The sequence below is a fragment of the Diorhabda sublineata genome, chromosome 1 (genome assembly GCF_026230105.1).
Source record: "Diorhabda sublineata isolate icDioSubl1.1 chromosome 1, icDioSubl1.1, whole genome shotgun sequence".
In the NCBI taxonomy this organism is placed as follows: domain Eukaryota; kingdom Metazoa; phylum Arthropoda; class Insecta; order Coleoptera; family Chrysomelidae; genus Diorhabda; species Diorhabda sublineata.
The window spans coordinates 23,327,167-23,354,447 of NC_079474.1; the positions used below are offsets into that span (position 1 = coordinate 23,327,167).

Genomic DNA, 27,281 nt, shown 5'->3' on the forward strand with positions numbered 1-27,281 from the left:
ATATTTCTGACTAGACCGATAAAAAGTGACTAACAAAATTATTATTTATATCAAAAAGTGTATTACAATCAAATGTACTTCCAGACCTATAAAAAGTGAATATAAAAGTTTCTCCATAAACTTCGACATCGACTAATATTACAATTATCGTATCGTAAAGTATTGAAGTGAAACTAATACCAGAAATTATATTCAAATATTGTTGTAACTGGAATATGGAAATCTGTCAATTTAATAAATTTTTATACCAAACTTTGTTTTGAACACGAAAACAATGAATTTGCAGAAAAAAGCAGAGTACTAGATACATGAAAAAATGACATATTTCTCCTTTACTTTAGTTGCGGAAATCGCCATCGATGGTATTAATAATCTTTTGCGCTCGGGAGACATCTTGGATTTTTGTAAGAATACCAAATGTCAAACGTGTGTCATATGGTCACCAATTCAGATTTCCAATTTATCATACCACTACCACTTTGAAATTTGAAATGCCTTGGTCCTCAAATGAAAGTGTTAATTTTTTAGGATAATATTATAGACAGCAAAATTTTAGTAAAATTGAAGGTAAAATTTAGAAAAAATGGTGTTCCATCTAATATTTTGTTCACCATATACATATTTTATTTTGTTGAAACATTTACTTGATTTATCAATTTCTTGATTATTGGATGATATCCTCACTAGTTTGTAGTTTATATAATTTTAAAATGAATTTATCAAACATCCAAATTCAATATTCAGTATTTGCTGAAATACGTGTAGAATATTTGTCCAATTGAATTGTATCACAGAACGCCAATGATTGAATGTATTTTAGAAAGTCCAATATCTAGTGGTTGAGAAACGAGACACTTGCAGACATGCTATGAATCTAATCATTTGAATAGTCTGATTGATCGGATTATTTACAGTTACATTACAGATCACGTGTGTAAACGAAAAACTAGTATAACTATATATATATATATATATATATATACATAAGAAGTTTGTTATAACAAATGTCAGAAAATGAAGATTTTTACTGATCAGTTCGTAGAATCAGATACTCATACACTACTGATGGTGTGCGAAATCTCTTCAACAGAAATTATTTATTAGAACCTTGATAATTTTGTGGGCCTGTGGTTCAAATCTAGGTCAAATTCTAGATTTTCTGTTGTAGTTGTTAGTTATGAACAAAAAAGTGTATTTCCAATTTTCAATGGAAGAGATAAGCAGAAGTTCCGAAGAGAAAAAAGATCCTTCCGGTAATAACAACAGTGGTGACAAAATATCATAGTCACCTAGCCGAATTAGCTAGGGCAGTTTAACAAAAACTTTGAACCCTCTTCAAAACCAAACAGATATATAATCCGTAACAGCTTCTAATCCTCTACAAGGCTCTTCAATCTCAAAACAGAGAAGAACAATTCGAATCATAGGCAACACAGAGTTGACCAGAAACTTAGACAGCTTAAAATATATGAGAAAGGTCACTGACCTAACTCTGTATTACCGATACTACAACGGCAGATGCTCTTGCTAGCTATCCAAAATAATCCTCGAGCAGTATCTACAAGACCTACTCAACAGGAATATGTGGCTCACGAACATCGATTTCGCCTGCTGACGCCAAGAACGTCAATTTATTGAGGCTTCTTTCTTTGAAGTTTTGCAAGCCTGTGGAATCCGCTGCCAGGAAAGTCTTTTTTGAACACTAAATTTACAGAAGTTCAAGATCAATAATCCACAGGCATGTTCACACGGCAGGCACCACTTAAACTATTCGAGTGTAATAGGGTTTATCCCAGAGGTGTCAAGAACAATTTTACAGAGGGCGATACATTAAATTTTGAATTCGTAGGTGGTCCAGATTAAAAATAAAAAAAATGAATTGAATTATAACTTTTTATTTTTTAAATTATATAAGTATATAATTACGGTTGTTAAAAATCATACCAAAGTTATAAAAGATGGTAGGTAATTATGCTGAGCTCGAGGATACATATACCTGACTTCTCTTGTTTTTGACAAGCTTATTGATGCATGATATGATCCATTTTCAAATGTTTGCATACCAATGATTCCTGATGAATTATACAGTGAAATCCCACAAAATTCCCTGATGTTTTTTGTTTTAATTGTTTTAATTTAGTTACATCGCCCGAATGTTAGCCAGCCATAGCAGGAGCGCCATCCGTAGTTGTGCTGCTAAGCTTATTCCAGTCAAGTTCATATAATGCTATCAAATGCTCAATTGCAAAATAAATATCATTTGCTGTTGTAGTACCTGTAGTACCACTATAATAGTTCTTCAGTTATTTCAAATTTACAGTCAATGCCTCGTATAAAAACAGCAAGTTGACCTGTATCAGTGTTCTCATCAACAGCCAGTGAAAAGTTTGTGAATTTCTTGATTTTCTGCTTCAGCTGAAAAACCAAATTTCGAGATAAATCATTTATCCTTGAAGCAACAGTGTTTCTTGAGAGCGAAATATTTTGAATTATCGACTTTTAAAATGGAAATGAAATATTGGTAAACTTCAACATACAGTCTTTAATAAAATCACCATCAGTTAAAGGTTTTGATCCTTTCGCAATTTCTAATGCAATATTAAATCTTAATTTCAGGGCAGGGCACCTTCGCTCTCTGACAATGTGTCGATTCTTATTTTTTCAGGGCAACAATCGAGTTTTGACTTGTATTCGTATTATGGATATCGCACGCGCACGACACAAACAAATGCACAATAACTTCACAATCACTACTTCGCAGTACAATTAAAATCCTTCTCCAACCGTATCGCTTCGATTACTCGACTCAACTGACTAAATATTTTTCAATGAATATCACAATAAGTGCATGTGGGGGGGAATAGAGAAAATATTAAATTCTGCACATTTATTTTTCTGCAGAATCTGTGTTCATCAGATCTGCTGAGGGATGTGGAATATTATAAAATAATTATTTCCATGGGAACAAAACTGTATTATAAATTCTTAGGACATGATAAGCATAATGATTTCCATGATGGTATGACTTGTTTGATCTAATTCAACATTATTAAGTGTTGTCATTAAGTTCTCAGTTTTGAGTTTAAAATTTTGGGGATACTTTCACAGAACTCGAAGCTGCCATTGTCTGATGATTATATTAAATAATATTCAAATTTTGGTGAATGCCGGGGTTTCTCAAAAATCGAATTATCTAGATTAGACTCTCCGATATGAAAACGAAGGAGCGAAGAGTTCAATACTGTTCAGTATTACAACTGATGCGAGAAATGAGGACAGACTCGAATTGTGAGCAGCAAAAATAAATTAGTTATGCGAAATAAATAGTGTATTTATAATACAAATTATTTACCAGTTAAGAGTGTAAATAGTAAGAAAATATATGGTTAGAGGTATCCCTCGCACCAGGATAAGTTATGTTAATGAAAGAAACGTTAAGGAATTTCCAATCTTTTACTTTAAATGGCTATTCTTAATGATGATTACAATCTTGGGATGCCGGTATGTATTATGGAAAAAGATTATCGTGTGCACAATCATAATACATGGAGTTAGCTCCAGTTGGTTGAGGGTGGAGTCTATGGTAAATTGTAGAATTGTTGTCAATCTTCGGGACGTATTAAATGTATCTGCCATTTTTAATTTTGAAGGTAGCTGATTGAATCATTTTTTGGCACTGAAAATGATGGAATTTTTTACCAGACAGAAGTAAGTATAGTCAAGTAAATGTTTGAATCCTTTCTCTAGTAGGTATTAACGAGTCTCTCAGTTGAATTGTGAGAGTGTTTGCGCACCAAACAAACAAATTCTAAAATGAAAAGAGCGGGGAGAGCTAGAATTTTGTGTTTTTTTAATATAGAATTCGCAATACGCTCTACTACTCAAACCAAAAATATAACGAATAGCTCTTTTTTGTAAATTGAAAATAGATTCGAAGAGGTGCAAACTACAAGACCCCTCAGAAAGGCAAATCATACCGAAGTCTCATACTATTTCACTAGCCTGAAAATATTGTAATGAATAGTACTTATTTAAAGTTGAACCATGAATAATATAGATGAACCCAAAATGTGTTTTTGATATTAACATAAACATTTATTTCAATGTAGATAGAATTTTTTTTATGAATTTATTGTCGCTTCAACTTCAAAGGTTACTAGCGACATGTTAGTTCACAATATATGATACAATTGAATGTCTTGTAGATATTTGATTAAGTTTGAGATATTAACAATTATTGTTAAGTAGAGAGATTATGTTGTTTGGAAAGTTGTTAGTTAGTCTTTCGTTTTTGTACTCCTGACAGGTCAATAATAAGTGTTTCACGTTTAGATTCTCATTACAAGAGTCACATATTGTTGTCACAGTTTTAAAACTGATTTTTATTGGTTGAACGGACGGTTTTATATATTTTAATATCAACCACGATCAGTTCCATTCACTTTGCCACTTGTACTGAATTATTGTTTTGATTATCCCTTCCTAGTTGTTTGCTATCAATTCACGCACAATTGTTGACAAAAATGATATGTATAAAAAACTTTTTTAAAAACCCAAACATAATTATAGGAGAGGGACCGTGGCAGACAATGTTGGTACGTAAGACTAGCGTTAGTTAATAGAACTGAAAAAAGAATTATGGTAACAATAGCAAAAGCGTTGCTGCTCTATGATAGAATATAAAAAAACATATACTATTCTTGGAAGAGAAAAAATTTATATAAAATTTTAGCGCACAAACTTTTGATATTATTGAAATAATTTTTTTTCCACACTATTATAACCAACTTTTGATAACATGCGTACCAGCCTTGTCCACCACGAACCTTATCCTATCCTTATTTTGTAAACTTTTAAACCTTATTAAAAGTGTTTTTTTGAAAAAGTTCTTTTTACTATATTATTTTTTACTTTTCACTCTTGTAATTGTTCTAGTAAAATTTTGTAATCAATATTCTAAATACTTCTCATGATCTATTGATTGTTAACTTCTAAAATCAAATTGCAAAAGGATTAGCCCCATTGCCTATCAGTGGACCTTACCTTTCAAAGTGCGCTCCTGCAGCACTATTTGTCTACACAATTGACGTTTGACAATTGCAGTTCTTGTATCCAAAATCCAACTATTGATTTTACTCGGTTTGATAAAACTTGAGTGATTTTTTTGAATAGTCAGTTCCAAGAATCAATTATCAATCAAACGTAATTATTGAAAATATTATAACCTAAATTTGTATCCTGACAGGAACCTAAAAAGAAATATCGATACATAGGTTGTGTATTAGAATGACTACTATGTTTCTCTCTCTTTGGTGATGAGAAATGGCAAAATAAATTCTCCTACATTGAATAGAATCGAAATAAATGGGGAGTTGACAAATTGGTTTCTTCCTAATATCGGAAATTGCTAAACAATAGAAGTGTTTACTTTGCCTCATAATCGGCATTCCACGATACATATTCTGTTGTCATATCGTTTTAATTATTTCGATATTGAATAGCAATTTAAGGACAATCTCCATAAGTTGCTCAAATTGTGTGAATCCAAATTTATTTGATGATTTCCATCTGTAGTTCGATTAAATAGTGATGAGAAATCAATTTTCTATTTCCATTAAAATTTATTATCAGTTCCCAGAACTAAAACAATTGAAAGGCTGTAACTGACGGGCTGACAAGTTTGTGCAAACGTTATGTGAACTTTTTTTTATGAAACTGCAATAGAACGTTTCATAGTAACTATAATATGAATTTAGAAATAAATCTGAGTCAGCTTGTCCTGTGTACATTGTTTTCGTTTTCTGTAATGCTCTTATCCTTCTTTATATATTCACTGTTTTATATTTGCATCATGGAAACGTTTCAAAGACGCGAGGTATTTTATTTTATAGAAAATGCAGTTTATAAAAGAATCAAGCAAATTTTTTCGCCATAGCATTTGTAATCTTCATACACCTGCTGCATATTTCAAAATTTTTCTATCGTTTTTAAGCAGATGTGATTATTAAATTGAGAACTAAGTTCACAGGTTAAACCGAGCTGGAATTTAAAAAATTCTCAACGTTTCGAATCCCACATTGGAACCATTATCAAGAGAAGAGTGGTTATTTGTTCATCGGTTCCTGGCTGATTACAAGGTCTCAATCTGCCTACTCCTCGGAATTTTATCGAGGAAATGAAAAGCTGTATTAAAAAAATATAAAACGATTAAAATAAAAATAATATGCTTACCTGTTCGACACTAACCCACTCACTGATGATCTTGAGCTAATAACGTCAAAGAGCGTCGCTATTTGGTTCATGTAGTTAAACATTACATCAGCTATTATTGTTTATTGTTAATTTTTTGTTTCAGTCATAATAAAATAAAATTTAAAGGAGAAAGGATCGAATTATAATTATTTCTGAACATATTATATATGCTGAGTTTCACATGTAAAAGGCTTGATTTGTAGCCTCAAAACTACCAGTTTGGGTTCAGAAATACATCGGCTGACCTAGACCTAGAGACGGAGGTATGTACTTGTAAAATACCACTGTATTAGAAAGCAGCCTTAAATAGTGAAAGTTCGCAGTGAATTTACAAACATGGTCAAAATTGGTTTTTTTAATGCGCGTGGCATAATTTGCATTGACTATCGTGAAAAAGGAAAAACAATCAACGGCGAGTAGAGAATTGTGCGAACTTATTGCAACGTTTGAGCGAAGAAATCAAGCATGAACGGCCGCATTTAGCTAAGAAGAAAGTGCTGTTTCATCAAGACAATGCACCAGCTCACACATCCGTTATTGCAATGATCAAAATTAATGAATTGAAGTTTAAATTGCCACCTCATGCATTCTATAATATCAGCACTCTCAGATTATTTTCTGTTCTCAGACTTGAAAAAATGGCTGAGTGGTCAAAAATTTTTCAACAATGAAGACGTGATGTCGGCAGTTAATGGTTGGTATCGAACTTTTTAAAGTTCGCTGGGAAATGTGTATGGAATTAAAAGGAGATTAAATTGAAAAATAAAATGTTTTTCTCCCAAAATTGTTGTGTTTTATTTGTTGGGCAAAGTGCTTCTGGGACCATCCTTGTATGTATAATTAGAGTACTTATTTTAATTGATAATTGTGACTAAAGTGGTGAGATTTTCAATCAAAATAGAATATCAGGAATAAAAAACACATCAATTTCAAATAATTGTTCTAAGTTTGGAAATGAATTGAGGGATTTAAGTAAGTCAAACTTCACTTTGAAATTGTGGCGTGAGATTGCGGACTCACAAACAATGGAACAAAATAAAGGAAGAAATTTTATTTTTAGATCATTGAGCGTCACGTCGTATTGGAATAGATTGTCTCGCCTATTTACTGAGATAAATGTGTCAATACAATCGATACACTATAAGGTTAACTCTTCAGTTATTATGAAAGGATCAAAAGATTTGGATTCAAGCTTTCAACTTCTACGAATAAGTTCTCAAATCGGAAGATTTGAACGTTCTATATATTCACAGCTTTTTTTTTCTGCTAACTAAATTATATTCATTCGGTGGTATTCAGCAAAGTTTTCAATTTTAATAATAAAAAAATTCTCTACACCAAGTTTGAGAGCAATCGAGAACATCGAATGGTGAAACTTTGAGCTGACTAACTACTAATTAAAATTTCAAATCAATTTTAACTTTCATACTTATCGTCTGATTTATATTGTTGGCGTATAGTAGGAGATATATTGATTTGTTCAATAATCCAGCTGGTTTGAAATTTTCTTTAACACAAAAATAACGTTTGGTTTGAGAAAGAAAATTAAATGACATAAATGCCATAAATGCATTTCTCAAGTGTACATTGTATACTACCTAATTAATTTATCAAATTCCAAGACCCTCGCAAATAATGTTGTACTTCTGAGTATCGTTGATCAGGTGTGAGAATATTCAGATTAGGGAATCCCAAATATCACATACTTTTAGAATATTTAGGTAGATTTTCCCCTAAAATTTTTCTCATAAACTGTTCATCGATTACACTAGTGGATATTCACAAACGTGGAAAAATGGTATTTCATTTTAGATGATGCAGAGCTGAATGCATTCAAAATTTGATATTTCACAAAAAGTAGGGAAAAATAAACATTGCATAACTTCTTTAAAGGGTGCAAGGAAGTGTTTCATAGAGACTAAGTATAATAATTGAAGCATTAAGATAATCTTTCACTTTCTATCACTTTACGGGGAAGGATTTCAGAGCTCTTTACGGGAGGGAAGAGGTAAAGTATAAACGAAATACTGAAATGAATTACAACTTTAAATTTAGTGTCGCCTCAAGAATTGCTTACTTTACCAGTAACTGTATCAAGTGGGAAAAACAATTTGTAAATTAAAATTAATAAAAAAACTCTTACAATCCACTACCACGCAAAATCGTCTTAACGATTTGGCTAATAAAAAATTTTGCAGAACTTAAAGTGAGAAAAAAATTATTTTTGTGATTTTAGCAAGTTTCTTTAGGCATGTTACTTTTGTTCCCTTTTAATCATATGATATAATTTTCATTTATTTTATCATGCAGTAATGTAAAATATACTTGTTTAGGAGTATTGAAAAGATATTTTTTTATATGTACTGTTTCGTATCAATGTATTGTTAATTTTGTGTTATAGTATCAATCTTATGAAATAAATTATTAATACTATTATTATTCTCAAATAAAGATATGCATTGCAGACCAAAAGCTTAAGTCCAGTAAATGTAAAAATATTATAACTTATTTTTCGTAAGTTCTGGTAAAATTCTGTGAAATAATTATTCTGAATATCTTACTTGTCTCAAACTTTTGCTCTGACAAAAAAATTGTTTAATGGGGCGGCAATTTGTTTCTTGTCCGGGGCGGCAAAAAAGCTAAAGCGGGCGGTGAATATTTGTGTGTATGTTTATTTATTTGAATATGATTCGCTCAAAGAAATAAATAAAATATTTTTATATGTCAACAACAATATTATTGAATTGAATAATTTCATAGTTTTGATAATAATATTCTAAAGAGTCTCATATTTCACGGAACGGGTATGAAATTATAATAAATTATATAACAACAAGAGAACAAGAGAGTGGCACTGTTTTCTTCACGATTTTCTCATGTTTTGATATTTGGGTTTTTAGTTTGGAACAGTTCAAGTGCTTTTGAATATTTTCATTAAAAATCGGTGTGATTATATTAGTGAATTTGGAAATGTAAAATAATACCCTAAATTTCTATTACGTTCATATGTGAGTGCAGATACGGATTAAGAAGTTATTATTATTATATTAGGTTATTATTCATTATTGAAAAATAATCTTAAAAGTTTTTACTTAATACAGAAATATATTCTAACATTATGAAAATTTTTGTATTATAGTTTGGAATGTGATATATTTTTGAAATAAGAAAATTGTTTGAAACATTAAAAAACTCAGATGGCGTCGTCTAAAAAAGCAATTTAACACTTGGTCTGGGAGATCACCCAATACTACATCGAGAGGATAAGTGCGGTATATTGCAGAAACTTGAAGTTCAAATCAATGCAAGGTAGAGTCATGGTGAAGTGAGCATTCGAAAGTTTCAGTAGCACATTAATGAAATGTGAAACTTGAAATGGGGTTCATCTCTAAGATGTCATATACAAACATATACAAAGAACAATTATCATTCTAACAGAACAGAGAAACATTCTGAAGCATGTTTTCATTTTACGTTCAACGTAATATTTTTACTGTAATTTCTTAGATGCAAAACTCGTGATAATAACAACTCACCTTTTTCATTTCTACTTTCATTGTTATTGGAACATAAAGTTTAATATATCTTTCTGTGCTATCGATGGGGAAATTACCTTAGCATCTCCTATACTAGGTACTTGGCTGGTCTCCAAATCTAAATGAGTTTATGTTGAAAACAGGGGATTTTTGGCAAGCAGAATACCAAATTTTATTGATTTACCACGTTCAAGACTCAAACCATCTTCAAAATTCATTGGAATTCACGTATTCCAAAAAAAAAACGAACATAATATATGTTCAGTTTCATTCAATTGTTAAGAAGTAAACTTCAAAACAGGAGAAAAATTGTTATCTTGTTATTACTTAGATGAGGAGATAAGAATGCGAAGTGAAAGCGTTGACTTTATTCAATAGAAAATATTCGAGAAAGCACATTTCAAAGAGATTGTTAGTAAGTGGTAGCCACATATTTTAGCAAACATATCTCATCTCCACATGTCGATTAAGGGAGGTGTATATAAATTTCTGAGTATTTGGTGAAGCGATGTGATGAATATATTCGGTCCCCATTTCATAAATCCCTTTCGGATGAAGCTACTTTTCTTGTTTGTAAAGCCCCCATTGGATATTGAAGCTTATAAGCAGTGTCCTCAGAAAATACATTTATGTAAAGATACCAAGAAGTATTTTGTTGAGAAAACCTTCAGCTAAAATACTGTTAAGACTGTATTATCATGAAATAATCGCAGAATGCCGTATTTGACAACGTCGTAAAACTGAATAGTCATCAAAGTCTCGAGATCAACTCCATTAGATTGGTTTCTTTTGCCGGCTAATATTGCATATTTAAATATAAGAATTAAAAATAAATAATATAACATCCTGTCTGATGCTATTCGAAATTCTATAAAAGTATTAATACCATTACGTAAAAGCCTACGAGTAGAGGGTTGCGGATATTTTCATCATCTGCTACTTTTGTCAATCTATCGATAAAAGTGTATTTGTAACTTTTTTGGTTTTGAAAAATTTTCCTTATTTCACAATAACCACATTGATCAAGGCAAAAAGGTTCCAAAGACTAAATGCGTCATACTTTACCATTTACTTTACCCAGGCGATGGTGGGTCAGGTCCTGGCTGGATAGAACAAGGGGGAAATATGAGTTACGCTATAGAATCAGACGAGAAAACATGAAAAAGTTAGTTGGGAATGTATAAAGACACATTTGGAAAAGTCAAAAGGAAAATAAAATGTAATATCAGCAGATTAGTAGCACAAAAATGGCACCAAACCGATAAAGCTGCATGTATGAAATCTTGAATGGAACAATCGGCTGAGCTTCTGTGCATGCTTTTGGTCAAGAAATATTGCGTCTTTGCATCCGCAAAGGACATTATAGGAGAGGTAATTTGCAATAGTTGTAAGGTGCGGCTACTAAGTAACGAGTCCAGCACTCCTACAGAAAAAGTACGCATGCATCAAAGGTTACCGACTGTAAGCTGTTTTTTCTGAAGCCTAATCTTTTGACTACGATGTCTACCGCGTCTGTAGATAAACCAGTGTATTTGTGGCTTTGTTTGTATAGGAGCTTGTTTTTTATTTTGCCATAGAAATATTCGACATAAAAATAGTGGAAGAGATTGTTGTGAAATTTCACATAAAACTTGAAAAGACTGAGACTGGAACTATCATGAAATGAGTGTATAGCAAATAATGATTGTCGCATCCCTTTCTTTTGGATTAGCTTAAGAGTTTTCAAGATGGCTGAGAAGATGAAGAGATTCATGTTCGGATCGCTCTTCCACGTCAAAAAGGGATAAAAATATGCAAAAAGTTCGATCTACTGCTGAATCTATAGGAATTGACATATGATAAATGAAAACTGGCAAGATTTCAGTCTGTTGAAAATGTGAAAGAAAAAGCGGCACGCGTCCTGAAGGAACTGATAGGATAAGACTTGCAATGTTTCAAGCAATGGAAGATTCGCATGGAGAGATGTAGGAATAGGGGAAAGTTATACATTGGCGGTGATAAAAAATAAATATACATAATATCATCAGTTTTTAATTTAATAGCCAAACCTTGGGTACGTTAATTTGGTGAGAGATAATATACATTGATTTATATTCATAGTAACATCCTTTATTGGTTCGCATGTATTTAAAAATTATAAAATGTTTTTTGCATTAATATAGGAAATGAAAATTGGGGCTCATACTATGCTCGCAGTATTTGTTATGTAATTATATTTATCACTAAATAATGCTAGTATTAAGCCAGTAAATTTGAAAACTTTCTCTTGTTGGGAAGAACCATGTAAAGGTATGAGCTTTTCTTGCTAAAAAAATGATTTGAGTGAACAATTTAGTAAGAATATGTTTCTTCGATTTCAATTTTGTTGATATTTTTTTCTCTTCATACAGTTTTGCTATAGAAAATACAGTACCTACCAGACATAAGATAAAAACATGAACCGCGTTTTCAAACTACTGATAGAATCAATCAATCAAGGCAAAGTTTTTCATGTCTAAAGTAGCCTTTTCCTAGCTCTGTGGCCTTTTCAACGTCTCTTTGGCATTTTCGTACATTCTTCGATGTTGGAGATGCTCAGAAACGGTTCTTATTCCCATACCAGCGAAGAAACACCGAGCCTGAAGCTTAACACACCATATCGCTCATCAGCATTCTGGAAAACGTCTCCGAACATCTGATTGAGAAAGGAATCTGGGAATTCTGCACCGAGCATAAATTCCGAAATTCCAATTCGGACTCAAGCCTAAATACTCTAGTCACAACGTCATCACTGCACCGCCTATGTTTTCATGGATGCCAAGAAAACTTTCGATTAGGTCTATCTTGCTAGACTTGCTAGAAAGTTTCTGACCATTCGATTATTATATCCGATGATAAAATTGATATATTCCTATACTACTAATCGTTCTTTCAATGTCAGAGTCAGTTATTACTTATCCTAACTATTCGCCCTCATAACCCACAATGATCCATACTAGCCTCCTATCATTCATAATCCAGCTCCTCGACTGGATAGAATGCGGAGAAGAGAGGGTCTCATCAAGTTACTCGGACGAAAATTGAGATGAAACGTCCTATAATCGCTCGATCAAACTACTACTACACCTTATTTAACCATCTTCTCAGAAGAGTCTATTCTCAAGTAATCTCTTTACAAGAGATGTTTCAGTCCCAGTAACATCCTTCATATCGATATTTATATAACTTTCATTTCGAGCCTCCGAAACCACCTACAAGCCAGATACGTGATTTGCACTATCGAATCAAACAATTTCATTATTAAAAACACTCTTCTCGCAACCTGCATTCCTACGAGACGGCCTCATTCCTTAGAGTCTACGAGGAAACCTCCCTATCTCTGCTTGCGACAGCGTACAAAGATCTCCCAGAAAACTATCCTGCTCCCTTGACAATTCCATTAGAAGAAACCTATATTTATGAATTTTTTCCGATGCGTTGGATAGAAACAGAACTTTTATAAATATTCATTTCATTCTAAACGTGGATACATCAGTTTATATCAGTTGTGAATACGAAATATATTACTTGCTGAACAAACTATATAAACGCAATATAGACGATAGAAACAAGATACTTTTTTCCAAAATATTTTTCAACATAGTCTCCTTCAGGTATATACAAATATTGCTTTAACCCTTTTAACCCTTCCAAATTTTAGATCCCATCTTTCTCCTCAAAATAGTCGTTTCTATATGCGATCACGTTTCCGTCTGTTGAAAATGTCTCTCTTGCAAAGGAAACTTGAAGGTTATGAAACAGGAAAGAGCCGCTGAGGGTCAGGTCTGGTAAACACGGTGGGTGGTAAACGAAATAACAGTGCAATTCGTGAATTTTAGTCACTGAAGTGTGAGAAGGTGCGTTGGAATTGCATTTTCGTTATCTTCAAATGCGGTCGCTTTTTATCTATATAGGTGAGGTATTAAAATTTCATTTGTTGCTTCAGGACTCATTTTTTCAATAAAACTTAGAAGAAGTTACGGAGAAATTGAGAAGTATAAAACGCAAGTTTACTATTTGTTAAGCAGAGTTTCTATTGGATTCAATGAGGTAACTGCGAGCTATATTAATTTGTCGAATATGTTCCTAATTCCTTCTAACTTGTGATTAAGCAAGCCCTTCTACCGAAAATCATTTGAGGGTGTTTTCAAAAAGTAGATTGTTTATCTGATTATAAAGATGATTCAGAATGATTAGTTTGTATATATTTTTTCAGATTTTGAATTTTGTGAAATTTTCCGTATATTTTCAAAATAATATGTAGGTGTTTTTCAAATATTCTCAATTTTTTTGTCTGGTATCCTTCTAATTCATCATATCAAACCTTTTAATTCGTCAATGTCAATGTTGAAAAATCGATTACAGTCGTTACAGAAGTTTCATGTAATTTGATTTTATTTTTGTACATTAAAAACATATATAGCTCCACAATATGATAAATTATATATAATTATATAATATATATAATTAGAATTTTGTCTATGAGAAGAAAAGGAGAGTCTGGAGTCTTGGAATCTTATTCTACTGCATTAATACTCAAAACCAAACTGTCTAAGACCGAAGTTGAAACTGAAATTTTTGATACGACCAAAAAACAATTTGTTGAGTATTAGATGGTTGCACTAGTTCTAGTTGAAGTAGAAAGTTCAAATTTTCATAATCCACGTAAGAAAAATGTGAGTCAGCAATACTACTCCACGGATTGTGATATTGTATGAGTATACAATTGTGAGCGTTATTATAGTTGCCTACTAATGATCACCAAAATTCCAATTTAATTATTAGAGCCATGATTAATACCTTGTTAGTCTTCCCGATAGATGTTCATGAATTTTACAGCCAATTTGCCAAAGTTTTTTCCTAAAATTAGTAGTTTTGGAGAAAAATAAAATACCTATATCATTGTTTTTATTTTAAAATTCTATAACAAAAATCGAGAACTTTTATTCAAGAAATAATTTCAGTCGCTTAATATATTTCAACTTACTCATCAAGATCAGACAAGAAACGTGGACATTTATTAAATATTAGACACTTATTCTAAAATTGTATAATCAGAAATAAATTGTTGTATTTTTCTATTTTGTTTTTTTGTTGTTGATGTAAGTTCTAATATAGAAGCGGATAAATAATATAACCATAAAAATATTGTTGAAAATCCATAAGTAGGCTACAAATGTATCTACCTTACCAACACAATTTGGTTTCAAAAGTGTTATGATGAAATATATCCACATCATATTCAGTTGAACCTAAAACAAATAAAAATTTTGTTAGATCTGAGGAAGAGTTTCCCGAGTGTAACCACATCAAGATTTCTAATTATTTCTCAAACTATAAATTCGAAATATTCGGAAGCTTGGAATATATTTAAGTTAGTACACTTTGGTGCAACAATTCCTTTACGAAAACGCTTATAATCTTTGTATTGGAATTGAGTTTTTGCCAGTTAGATTATGAGCGTTTTCGTAGTGGGAATGTGACAAAATTAAACACCAACTCTAATATATTCCGAGCTTTCAAATACTTATCTATTCATTGTCTGAAAAATAATTAGCTAAGCATTGCGGCGTTTTAAATTTGGTTATTTTTTTTAAAAACATACATGGTATCCGATTTTATCATTTGCTAGATTGTCGTGACTTTAAAATGTATTTTCGTAATACATCATTACAAAGTACATACTTTGGAAACTTTGGAAGCATTAAATGGCGCACAATTGAAGAAAAAAGATCTCAACTTTTCGCCCATTTCTTGCTACGACGAACAATCGAGTAATATGATAGGTATTGATCAAAATGACCTTCCATGTACTTTTTATAATCAACAGCACATTTCTCTCAATTAGTTCTTTTGTCTCCCAGTCGATATTATGGCTTTCGATAATGTCATCTGAAGAATCAGATGAGATCATTTATGGTTGTCAGCCTTGTATTATTATGTTCACTCATTGATATTTTACAATATTTTGAACAACTAGGGGCCTTTGTTTGTTTAAAGATTGTCACAAAATGTTGAAAAAGCAATCATACTTCTACTAAGAAACCATGGTGTTTTCAGCTGTTTTAAAATGATTCAACAAGTCTACACCGTGAATTTTGTCAATAAAAAAATATTCAGCTTAATTTCATTTGTCAATACGACAAGATACACTATATATCTAATTACTTACTATTTGTATTAAAGTGATGTTTTTCTTCAATATTAAGCTTTTTTTCCATTCGGGATCTAAAGACGTCAGAAGGTAATAGACAAACATAACTGTATGAACGAAACTATTCAGAAAAATAATAATGATAACAGAATCTCCCCAATAGTATCTATTTCCGCACCACGCTCCAAACAATATCATACTATGATGGTATAAATGTAGAAAACTTATCTGCCTGTAGCTTTTTCTAAGTACAAAAAACACCTGAAAAATAAATATAATGAGATAAATTATTTTTTAATAATTTATATTGAAATTTATGAGTAAGGTTGGAATGTACAGGGTGACCCCTTAAGAAAACAGGTCCATTCTGGCTTTCTACAAAATATTTTGCCGTTTTTGCTTGCCAACGAGAACGTTTTTATCCAAGCGACATATTTTCAGCATGATGAGACATCTTCCTATTTTATACTGGCAGAAAGACAACATCTAATTGATGTCTAAGGCAACAGGTGCACAAGACGTGAAGGTCCTATTTCATAGCCTTCTAGATCCCCCGATTTCAATTTCGTTGATTTTCATATTTGGGGACGATTGGAGTAACTAGTTTACACGTTAATATCAATAGCCGAATACAATTAATTGTCACTATGTCACTAGCTGTCACACAGTCTATTCGGAAAGTATGTATTCAGTACAATAAGAAGTAGAAATGATAGGTGACAAAATATGTATCGTGGATATGTAATTATTAGCTGCACTAAAACGTTCCTAAAATGTGTGCTTAAGGATATTCGTTGAAAAACATAAAATGACTTTGAAAATAAATTGGAATGTGCAAGAAGCAAACAAAATTGTTTGTTTCACCAGGAGGATGACTATTCGCAAGCTTAGTGAAGAACTTCAAATTTCATTCTGGTTCAGATGAATCATTTAAACATATAATTTGCAAATGTAGTAGTTCAAAATGATATGTAATAGAGGAAAAAAACCACAATAATTCATTACAGAAACAAGAATATATAGACCAGGGCCGATCATTTTTGAAACCAAAAAAAATAATAGTAGGAAGAAACACATTAGTAAAGGAGCAGAATATGATAAAAATAAAAGGACAAATAATTTACGGGCGATCTAAGGTCGGTGAAGAAAACGGGGTGAGTTTTCAAGGGTAAAAAATAGTTTATCTTGATTTCTGGCAAAACTGCAAGTCTCATGGAAAAAAGGTCAAATAGCTAAATTGTAGGTAATAAAAGATCTACATCTTTGGTATTCACACAATCTCAAAATACATGTTTCTCAAGTTTTTCGTTTATAATTTTAATCTTTTCCAAAAAATATTTTTTCACGAAATTTTGAGGAAAGTTACCTTTATATACCCCACTGTAATTTATTTGCTTTGAAATGTGTATTTTTTCACGTTATTTTGAATTAAATACGAAAAAGCAACCTAAATTTCGAACAAAAATTCTTCCGTCAAAAAATCTGCTTTTTTAAAAAGTTGGTGAGATTTTTGTTCGCTTGACTTGGGTATAACAATTATTAGTTATTCATTAAATTTTTCCATTCTCATTAAATGAAAAACGTAAGATTTCATGTTCCATTGATAAATATAAGTGATTGAAATGTAAAATTTCAATAAATATCTAAAAATTGTACATAATGGAATTTTGGGATGGCGAATTATTTCCGTGTACGATGGCGAAAGTGTACCATGGTGATTGTACTATTTTTTCATACCATCAAAAAGTAGAGATTTCAAAGAATAAAAATTTCACCGAATTTTTAAAGAAGCGGACGGAAGAATTCTCGTTCGAAAATTAGGGTGCTTTTACGATGTCAAAATAACGTGAAAAAATGAATATTTCTATTCAAATAAATTACAGTATATTTGGGACTTAACAAAAGTTATCGTCAAATTTCGTATAAAAAATTTTTGTTCGTAAAAAAAATTAAAAGCGAAAAAAAAAACAAAAGTTGTAAATCTTCTCATTACATACAACTTTCCTATTTGAATTTATTCCATAGGACTGTTTTTTACCCTTAAAAACTCACCCCCTTTCATTTCCTGACCTGAGATCGCCCATAAACTATGTGCCCTTTTATTTTTATCATAATATCCTCCTTTGAGTCCTAGGAGGACTATTAAGATCAAGGCAGTTATACAACCAACGATGCTGTATGGCAGAGAGTGTTGGATCGTGAAGAAAAAAAAGAAAACAAAATGAACATATGGGAGAGAAAGGTACTGAGGAGGATTTTCTGAGGAGTGCAGGAGCAAAATGAATAGAGGAGAAGAACAAACGTAGAGATAAAAGTACTGAATGGACAAGCTGAGAAAAAATGGATGGAAGCATGTAGAGAAGATTTAGAAAGAATAGAGAACTGGCGTGTAGCAGCTATGAACAAAAATAGATAGAGGAAAGCAGTAGAGCGACTCCAAGCCTTAGGCCTATAAGGCCTGTTGTGCTGTTATATATAATATATTAAAGGCTTTCACCATGGTCTAATAAGGATGTGGGTATAAAAAATCCGTACATTATCATAAAGCTCAGCAATCGAAGTAGACGTTGACTGAGAATGTTAGGCTTTGACTGAGAATGTTAGGCTTTGAATGAGAATGTTATTGTTTCTCCCAATTTGTCAGTTGTCAAATCTTCCAAATAAAAACATTAAGTCTTTGTCTCTGAAAGAAAACAAACGACGTGAAATAATTGCAAAGTCTTATGATGAAAATCGAAATTTTAAGAAATCGTTTACGGATAATCACTTTGGAAATGCGATTAGCCAGGAAAACAATTCACTATATCTGTTGGCGTGTTAAAACAGATATTTCGATTCAAGAATAGTCAGAATCAGGCAGAAAAGTGAAAAAAAATACCAAAAAAAGAGAAAAGCTTTAGTTGAGGTGACTCACGAAAAACTGGTAGTCAGTTTGCGAAAATTGGGCAGAAAATACAAAATCTTTAAGAAATATGCGAGCAAAATTCTAAAAGAACATAGTTCAACAATGAAAAAAATCAGCACTTAGATGTTTCAATGACAATGAGTTTTCGCTCGTTCAAGGTTTGGAAATCATTATAGACGACGAGACATATTTTACTTTTGATGGGATTTAACAGGCGATTAATAAGACTCATTATTGTCGGAAACGCGAGATAGTAAATTCAGAAGTATCTGGCAAAAGACATAAAAAGTTCAAATCGAAAATATTGGTATGGTTGGCGATATGTTTTCATTGTCATTCTTCAGTTGTCTTGTTGCAAATTTTACAACTACCAAAATATATAAATAAAAGTGCGTTAAATCGGGATTAATGCAGTTCATAATAAAAAAGTATCCTAAAGGAAATTTTGTGTTTTATCAGATAAGGAAACTACTGAATATGCAAAGTACATTGTTAGAGCTTTTGCTGAATTAAATATTCCGTTTATTGAGAAGTCTAAGAATGATCCTAATGTGCTTCAACTGATGCCAACTGAAAGTTTTTGACGAAATGTAGAATTAATTATTCTGATAGTTCGGAAGCAACTTCACTTAAACTATTTATTCATTATAATTTGATGCATTATTTAAAAAACAAAAATTAGGAAAGCGAGCCGACTTGCTGAAACGTGCTGAAACAGTTATATAAAATGTGTGAAATTATAATGTAGTAATTATTGTTTCATAGAGTGAAGTGCAAATAATTAAATTTGAAAAAATAATTTGTAAGAAATTTTTTATCTCCACACACTTATTTGATATGGGTAATTGTCTAAGAATCATGAGAGAAACACCAAATACTTAAGTAATGAGGAAAAAATCTGAGAAAGAGGAACAAATCAATGAGTAAATGACAATATACTGAAACACTGTTTGAAATTGAAAACAGTTTTAATATAAAAAGCGCAAGAATCGGAAAAGATAGCCATAGCATGAAAACATCAGAATACAACGATTTTATATAGAGAAATAGAGCCTGTGGAAATAAATATTGAATAAAATAATTTTAAAATTGAAAACAGTAGACAAAAATATGGATGACAAGGCAAGTGACAAAAAAATATCTACCATAATTAGATCAATCAATACTGGAACAGAAAAGTATAGGATATGATTGTAGAAATGAGACTATAGTATCAATCATAAGATGAGCTGAAAATTCAGAATTTTAAATAAAAACCAAAAAAAGACTAAAGAATAATGTGAAGATACAAAAGAGAAACTGGGAGTGGGAAGAGGAAATGGAAAAACGGCAATAAATGGACAGTGGAATAAATGAATGTAGCGGCATCTACTGAATTATTCTTTTCCGTGAAATCTATTTGTTTTTGGTCAAGTATAGTACAATGTTTTGATTGTAACCGGTGATAAATTATTTATATCAAGGTGGATTCGTTAATTTTTTCTCTATTATAACAAAATTGCAAAAATACTTACGGTTTCAACGCAGTCTAACATTTTAAGGTATAAGTAGTCTCTCCTCAACTTTGAAAATACTTTATCTTCGGTAGTTTGGATACATATCACATCTGGAGATCCTAGATACACTATAATGGTCTAAAAAATATTGATAATGATAAATAAACATTCAACAAAGTCGACATTCTCACGAACCAAGAAAATACATATTCAAATATATTTAATACTGGCCAGTCTTCGTACGAGAACTGTAGTATTTAACAGAAACCGCAAATACTTTTCATATGATATCCTTCAGTGAGAATTTTTTGGTGTCGTTACCACAAAATACAATTATATCTAATTCAAAAATTTCAATGATGAACTAAATTTGTCAAATATATAAACAAATGATTAGGAATTTTATCGTATTGCAGCTTTTAAGCTAGTTAATTCCAGGATTTGAGCTTACTGAGGCTGAGCCAGTAGGATGACGCTGATTGTTTTTGCTTCTGTCACGGTTTTTTGTTACTTTCGAAACGATTCTTATAAGAGCATTTTTCTATACCCCAGTAAGTTCAATAGAATGCCTTTGTGAGTTGTAGCCTAGACTAAAACTACGGTTTTATTATTGTCAATCATCATGACATATAAAAGGCTTTTGATAGGGTTTGGCATGCCAACCTTCTTGATTCATTAAAAGTATAATTTCTCGTCGTTACTTAACAACAGTCTTAGTAGATTTTTCAAAGACCGAACCATCGAATTCCCTATCGATGAACATATCTCAGAAAGGTTTGAAGTCAACGCTAGTATTTTCAGTGATACATCTTGTCCTGGACACCAACGAACTAGTCGAGAAAACTACAAACCTGATCTACAGTATAGCCGAAAATAGCACACCATAAATTCTGATCTCAGAAAGATTCTGGTGTGGTGTGGAAGCAGTCTGATTAAATTCAATGCGGCAAAGACTCAGGCTGCTATTTATCACCATCACCGCAAATTCGCTTGTTGGGTGTTGAGGTTAGAAGCAAAATGTCCTGGAAAAGTCACGCGGCCGAATTAGCTAAGACAGCTCTACAAAAACTTGGAGTACTCTTCAATACTAAAGATCTATATCCGTGCAACAGATTCTTGTCTTCTACAAGGATCCGATTAGTACCTTTGGAGTATTGTTCATACATTTGGAGCTCGCCTCTCGAGCATAACAAGGCTACCTAGATGCTCTTCCGAGCTGTCCAACATAATTCCACGTGGAGCAGTATTTGCAAAAACTACTTGATGTGGCTCATGAACACTGAGCTTCGTCTGCAGAAGCCCAGATCGTTAATTTATCAGGACTCCTTTCTTTGGAGGCTGCTTTAGCAATGATATTTGTTTTTACCCTATCAAATGCACCATTTTATGAATTTTTGTTTGTTTCGAGCACACGATTAGTATGATTCTCCCTTTTGACATATTGGAATTAGCCGCAAGCAAAAATGAATCTGCTATCTTCAATTGAAAGGAGAAGCATTATGTTACATACAAGAATTATATGGATTGGCAGTCAACGCAAAACCACGTTTTTTTCTGAAAACGTATCACTACTTCCTCTATCACTCCCCTCTATCTTACTAAATTAAACGTGAAGTATGTATAGTCTCCATTCTAAAAAATACACTGATTATTGATAATAATATACGTCTAAAAAATTGAACGAAGCGTTCTAAAAAATGAGTCCAAAGGCGATCGAACAAAAAAAACAACAAAAACTAAAACTTTAACATCGAAAGAATTTCTTCAAAGTAGCACCAAATCATCCATCCATGCCTTCCTAGACAATATAAAAGCCTTCGCTCAACTTGCATTAATCAAATGTTCAATAGGATCCTTCCGTTGTTTTGTCGATTAAAATGAAATTGTTGCATCAATATACTTGTCATGAAAACGACAATACAGTATCAGGTGAGTTTCAAGAAATTAGTAGAAGATATCTTCCACTACGATTAGCTCATGCCCTGTTAAACTATTTATTTTCGAATTAACAACGTGGATACACAATCTGACAAAATGAAATAAATAAGTTAGCTGTTATTAGTAAACAAATTTGCGTGAGGGGGTGTAATGACATTAGAAATATGTAGAAATCAACAACAGTTGCTGAAATTTGTATTGACGACAATACAAATAACAAACTAGAATGAAAAAAATTAAATGAAAGCCATTAACTAAGAATATTTGTACTATCAAAAGTGTTAATAATATTACAAGTACAACTGCTGCATGAAGTACTATTTATAATATAGCTGGTAAATAAGTTTTATCTGTTACTTTAATAACTGCAATTATTATGATTATCATTGACAAAAATTAGCTTTATATTGTTTTTCTTTTGATAACTGCAGAAAAAGTTTAATTTTCCATTCGCGAGTAATGGCTTTTTCATTGATTAATGTAGATACTATTATATTCAAGTGGCATTGAATTAACATAAACTTGACTTGAAATGCATACACTCTAATGATTATAAACATCGTAAAATAGAAATATTTATAAACGTGGCATAATCGAGTAATGCTCACATTCATAACTGCCTTATTCATCATATTTTTTTAATTATGTTTCATATTCAAACCAATGTGGAATATGAATTTATTTAAAACTATTATATACAGCGACTATTGTTTTAATCAACTGATATAACTTACCTGATAAAATATGTACAAATTTAAAATGATTTGAATAGAATTGTAAAAAATTAAAACATTCCTTAAGTTGAAAGGTTGTCTGTTTTTCATCAAGGCTGGTCCAATATATTTGACAATTGCGAAGTATGCCGGTATAAATGTACATATGAAGGTGAATGTACAACAAAACAAGTCTTCATTCCTTGGATCTATAATAAAAGTAGGTTAATTTTTATCGAATAATGGACGCAACTACTTACGACTAGGCACAAGCTGAAATAAAACGAAAATAAAAGTATCTATTGATAAAATTATCATGAAATGGACGACGCTAGGTTTATAAATTCAAAAGTGTGAAATCTCTAATTTGAAATCTATTTCCTAAGGTGTAAGGAGTATCACGTTTTTAACCGAATTTACAATTATACCTCTAAATTACGCACAAATCGAGTAACAATGTTGATAACGGGTTTGTTGTAATACACCTGATATTTTAACATGTGACAGAAAATGGTGCTCAATTTGAACACTTGGTAATTATGTTCCGAATATTTGCCAGGAATTGATACCGAGCGCTTTGAAATGATCGAAATACTTGTTTTACTAAAAGATTGATAATCGTTAATTAAGTGATGCTTAAATTTGACCAATGAGACCTAAAGTGTTATACCAATATATCATATTTTTAAATTTTATTTAAAATTTATAATAAAATTATTATTGTTGAAACGTGATAAAACATTTGAATTAATTCAATGTTGGACGTATTTCCAATAAAAAATGTTTTTCATCAATCCGTTAGATGCAACTCTGCAGGTGTAACGGTGTTGGAAATGTTCTCTATCTTGTACGTGGCCGGCTCACAGGAGATGGTAGAATCCATCCATCCAATTTAGTGAAGCCTTAACTGATATGTTATTTATTCCACTTTTATTCAATTCAACATCTTCGTCTAGGACTTGAGGCTGGATAATATTAAATAAATCATCCACTGTACTATGCTCTCCAAATTTGACTATAATAAATCCCAAGGAAATGTAATTTCTCAGATATTTTTATTGTATGAATCACACATTCCTGTTTGACTATCTTCGTAGTCTATACCCACATTTAATTATAATAAAAAAGTTCATAATCCCTGTCTGAAGATAACATTTTAGTTGAATAAATATAAAACAATAAAGATTTCTTTTTTGAAGCACATGTGTTCAACAATTGCTTAGAATCCATATTTTATTCTTTTATAAATATAAATAACAACGAATGTTGACTCTAGAATACGTTATCATTTTTCGATAGGATAAATCAGTAAAATCTCATATTCTGACTGTCCAGGTTTTAGATGAAAATTCAATCGGAATTGAAGATAGCATATTAATGCTAGGTAGGGTATTTGCCGCTACTACCAAAAAATATTTGTTTTTCCTTTTTAAGGAATTTCATCTCGTATTCCATGAAATCACATAAGTGAAATGAAAAATATGGTAAAATTTAATTTTATCGAGATTTCCAATGACCCTACAAAGAAGTTGTGTAGAGTTTGTATTTCAATGGAAACAAATGGTTTCAAAGTATAATTATGTGTTTCATCGTTTTTGCATTACTGGTAGAATAGTAATAATTATATTTCGGACTTGATTATCCGAAGCCTCGTAACTGGTAGGCTCTTAGACATATGATAAGTTGAAAATTATGATTTTGATTTTACTTAACTTAATTGGAGTTAGCAGAAGCAGCGGAAAATCAACAATAATGTATTGAAAAACCGATAATGAATAAGTGAACAATAAAAAGTAAGGTGTTAAGAAAGTATTATGATCATAGATACTTCATTGGTCGAGTTTTGGTATATGTACATTCTAATTTGGTGAATGGAAAATTCTGTGGCCGAATCTTAAAAGGTCATAAGTCATTTTTTAATAAATGGAGTGTTTGATAAATTGTATATTTTAGGCAGTTGAAAGGAAAAATCCAAATCAGTATCCAAGTTATTTCAAATACACTCTACACCTAATATATCAAAGACGATATGGAACTAGTTTGTCGGCACAATAAATGTACTGAGGCCTGTTGTCTAAAATAAGATAAATATTTTAACAAATGATGTTTTAAAATATGATAATTTCACTTGGATAACAATATAAACTGGATTGAAAATAATTTTTCCGTCCGAGAATCGACTCATCCATATCTAAGACACATGCATTGCCTAGGAGACCGACCAATGTCACAGTTTTTACAGGAGATGTAATTCAATAACTATCGCGACATATGGCTAGGAAAGTAGTAGGTATTTATTGTATATGTAAATGTTTAAAATACCTCTAACCTTCCTCTGGAACATAAATGGCAATAGTGTATGAACTATTTAATACAATAGGTTGGAATATGAACTAAATTGGACTGTCACCACTCTAGAAGAAATTTCTTGGGTAACATTATGCCTATTGAGATAGGAAACTTATATTCGCGAACGTATCCTTCCCGGGATACAGGGTGTTGAAGTTTTAATAATAAATTTCAAATTGTGTCATCGATTGTTATTGAAACCCCAGAAGTACTGGTAATACTGTAAAAATTTCAAATAAATTTCTCCGTTCAATAATCATCTACTATTCCAGCCCATACATTTACAGAAAATTTTTGCTAATATGCATGACTCGGGAATTGAACATGCCACTTCTAGTAAACGTTGCCCCATCGATAAATAGTATTAAGTTACAAAAATCATCATTTTCCATATGTTGTCCAAAGTACAATTAGAAAATTTCATGCGAGGCGCAAAATCTGTTGTTAAAACATCTTGTACCTTTATGAATTCATAAGGATGCAATAACTGTTCATTCGCAACTATTCATACAGAGTACTTATTTGTATTTAAACTTTGACTGAGGGATCTCATACTTGAAGATGGTTGGTTCTCTATTTTATTCAAAAATTAGCTGTACGGGTATTTCGAGATCGTCCGGTGTTATTCCTTCTGATATTTAAACTTCCTGTTTCTCTTAATCTCCTATCAATACTGGCAAAAATGGAATAAGTAGGATGATGTCTATGAGTAAACCTTTCTCTTACAGTCTTTGCGGGTATAAGTTTCCTATCCCAATAGGCATAATGTGACCCAAGAAATATCTCCTAGAGTGGTGGCAATCGAAGTTGGGGACACCCTGCAGATGTATAGAGCTTTCTCCATTTCTGTGATATTTCGAGTAAATTTCCGTCTTTTACGGAAATAAGAACATATTTTTATATTTATCTATAATTGGATTTCTACTAATATCTTCTGATCATCCCTTGAATCACTATTCGTTGAACAGACTTTTGGTTCAAGTAGATTTTCCGAAAGTCATAATACTTACACTTTTAAATACATTTATATCTGCCAGAAAAAATGGAAAAAATGAACATAGAATAAAAATATATTCTAGAAATATGTTCGTTATTCTAAAAATTTGAAAAACCCCTAAATTAACATTATAAATCGAATTAATTATTGATTAGTGGAGAAACACAAACCGAAATACAGGAGTGTATCACGCAAATAGCCCGATGCCCTCTTGACTGATTTACGTCTTATAATGATCTAATAATGTGTCAATCTGAATAACAAACGAGGAAAATGCAACTATGGTGTATCGTTTATGATTTCTGCTAGCTACTGTCTCTATTCAAAAGTGTCCAGATCATAGACATCCTAATAAAAACATGATTATCACGGTTTTGAACAAATTTCGAAATATGAGATTTTATTTCCACCCTTATCTAGTCAACGAATGAAAATCGAATAAAATCATTAATTTTTTTACATAATTTTGTGTGTAATACACTCCTTCAATTTGGCGTATTGCTCCCCTCTCTTTCTGTAAAATACTAAATATATGAATATGAATTTATGTATAGAAAAATCAAATTCACTTACCCCTATGATCTTCGAAAGATGTTTGAAACAAATTATATAGTCCCTTCAGTGCAACTGCCATAGTTGAGGTTTGGTTGTAAAATGAATACTGTTGTTCTGGAAATCTCTCTTATGAAGTAGTTGATTAAATCGTCATCTATTGTCTATTTGTTGTTTATGAAATATTCTAAAAATTAACATAGTATGAATGAAAAGTAGTAATATAATTAAAAATGCCACAAGTTTTGTGTTACAATATTAATCTGTTTATTAGTTTGAAAACTTATTAAGAAAGTTTGTCAAAAACTTGGTTTATATTGAAATCTCTTAACTTGTCTATCACTCCCGATTATTCTAGATATGAATCTTAA

General features: G+C 31.6%; 2 protein-coding genes across 2 annotated transcripts in view; one reads left to right on the forward strand and one right to left on the reverse strand.

Moving 5' to 3' along the window:
• The window catches only part of LOC130451610 (protein couch potato), an 889,684-nt gene that overhangs the window by 96,559 nt on the left and 765,844 nt on the right, over positions 1-27,281 (forward strand). The window lies entirely within an intron of this gene.
• Positions 14,754-27,092, reverse strand: LOC130451597 (elongation of very long chain fatty acids protein 7-like). Its single transcript, XM_056790724.1, has 5 exons — positions 26,932-27,092; positions 23,034-23,221; positions 20,380-20,499; positions 15,979-16,221; positions 14,754-15,058 (listed from the first exon to the last, which is right to left on the reverse strand). Exons 1-5 carry the CDS (start codon positions 26,990-26,992, stop codon positions 14,885-14,887), a joined length of 786 nt encoding a protein of 261 aa, XP_056646702.1. The 5' UTR covers positions 26,993-27,092; the 3' UTR covers positions 14,754-14,884.

Coding starts and splice junctions, on each gene's coding strand:
- LOC130451597 (XM_056790724.1), bottom strand. CDS start 26,992: ATGGCAGTTGCACTGAAGGGACTATATAATTTGTTTCAAACATCTTTC. Junction 20,500..23,033: donor ATTTGTACATATTTTATCAG/GTAAGTTATATC, acceptor AATATTTTTTAG/ACCATTATAGTGTATCTAGG. Junction 16,222..20,379: donor TGTTAGACTGCGTTGAAACC/GTAAGTATTTTT, acceptor TTTATTTTTCAG/GTGTTTTTTGTACTTAGAAA.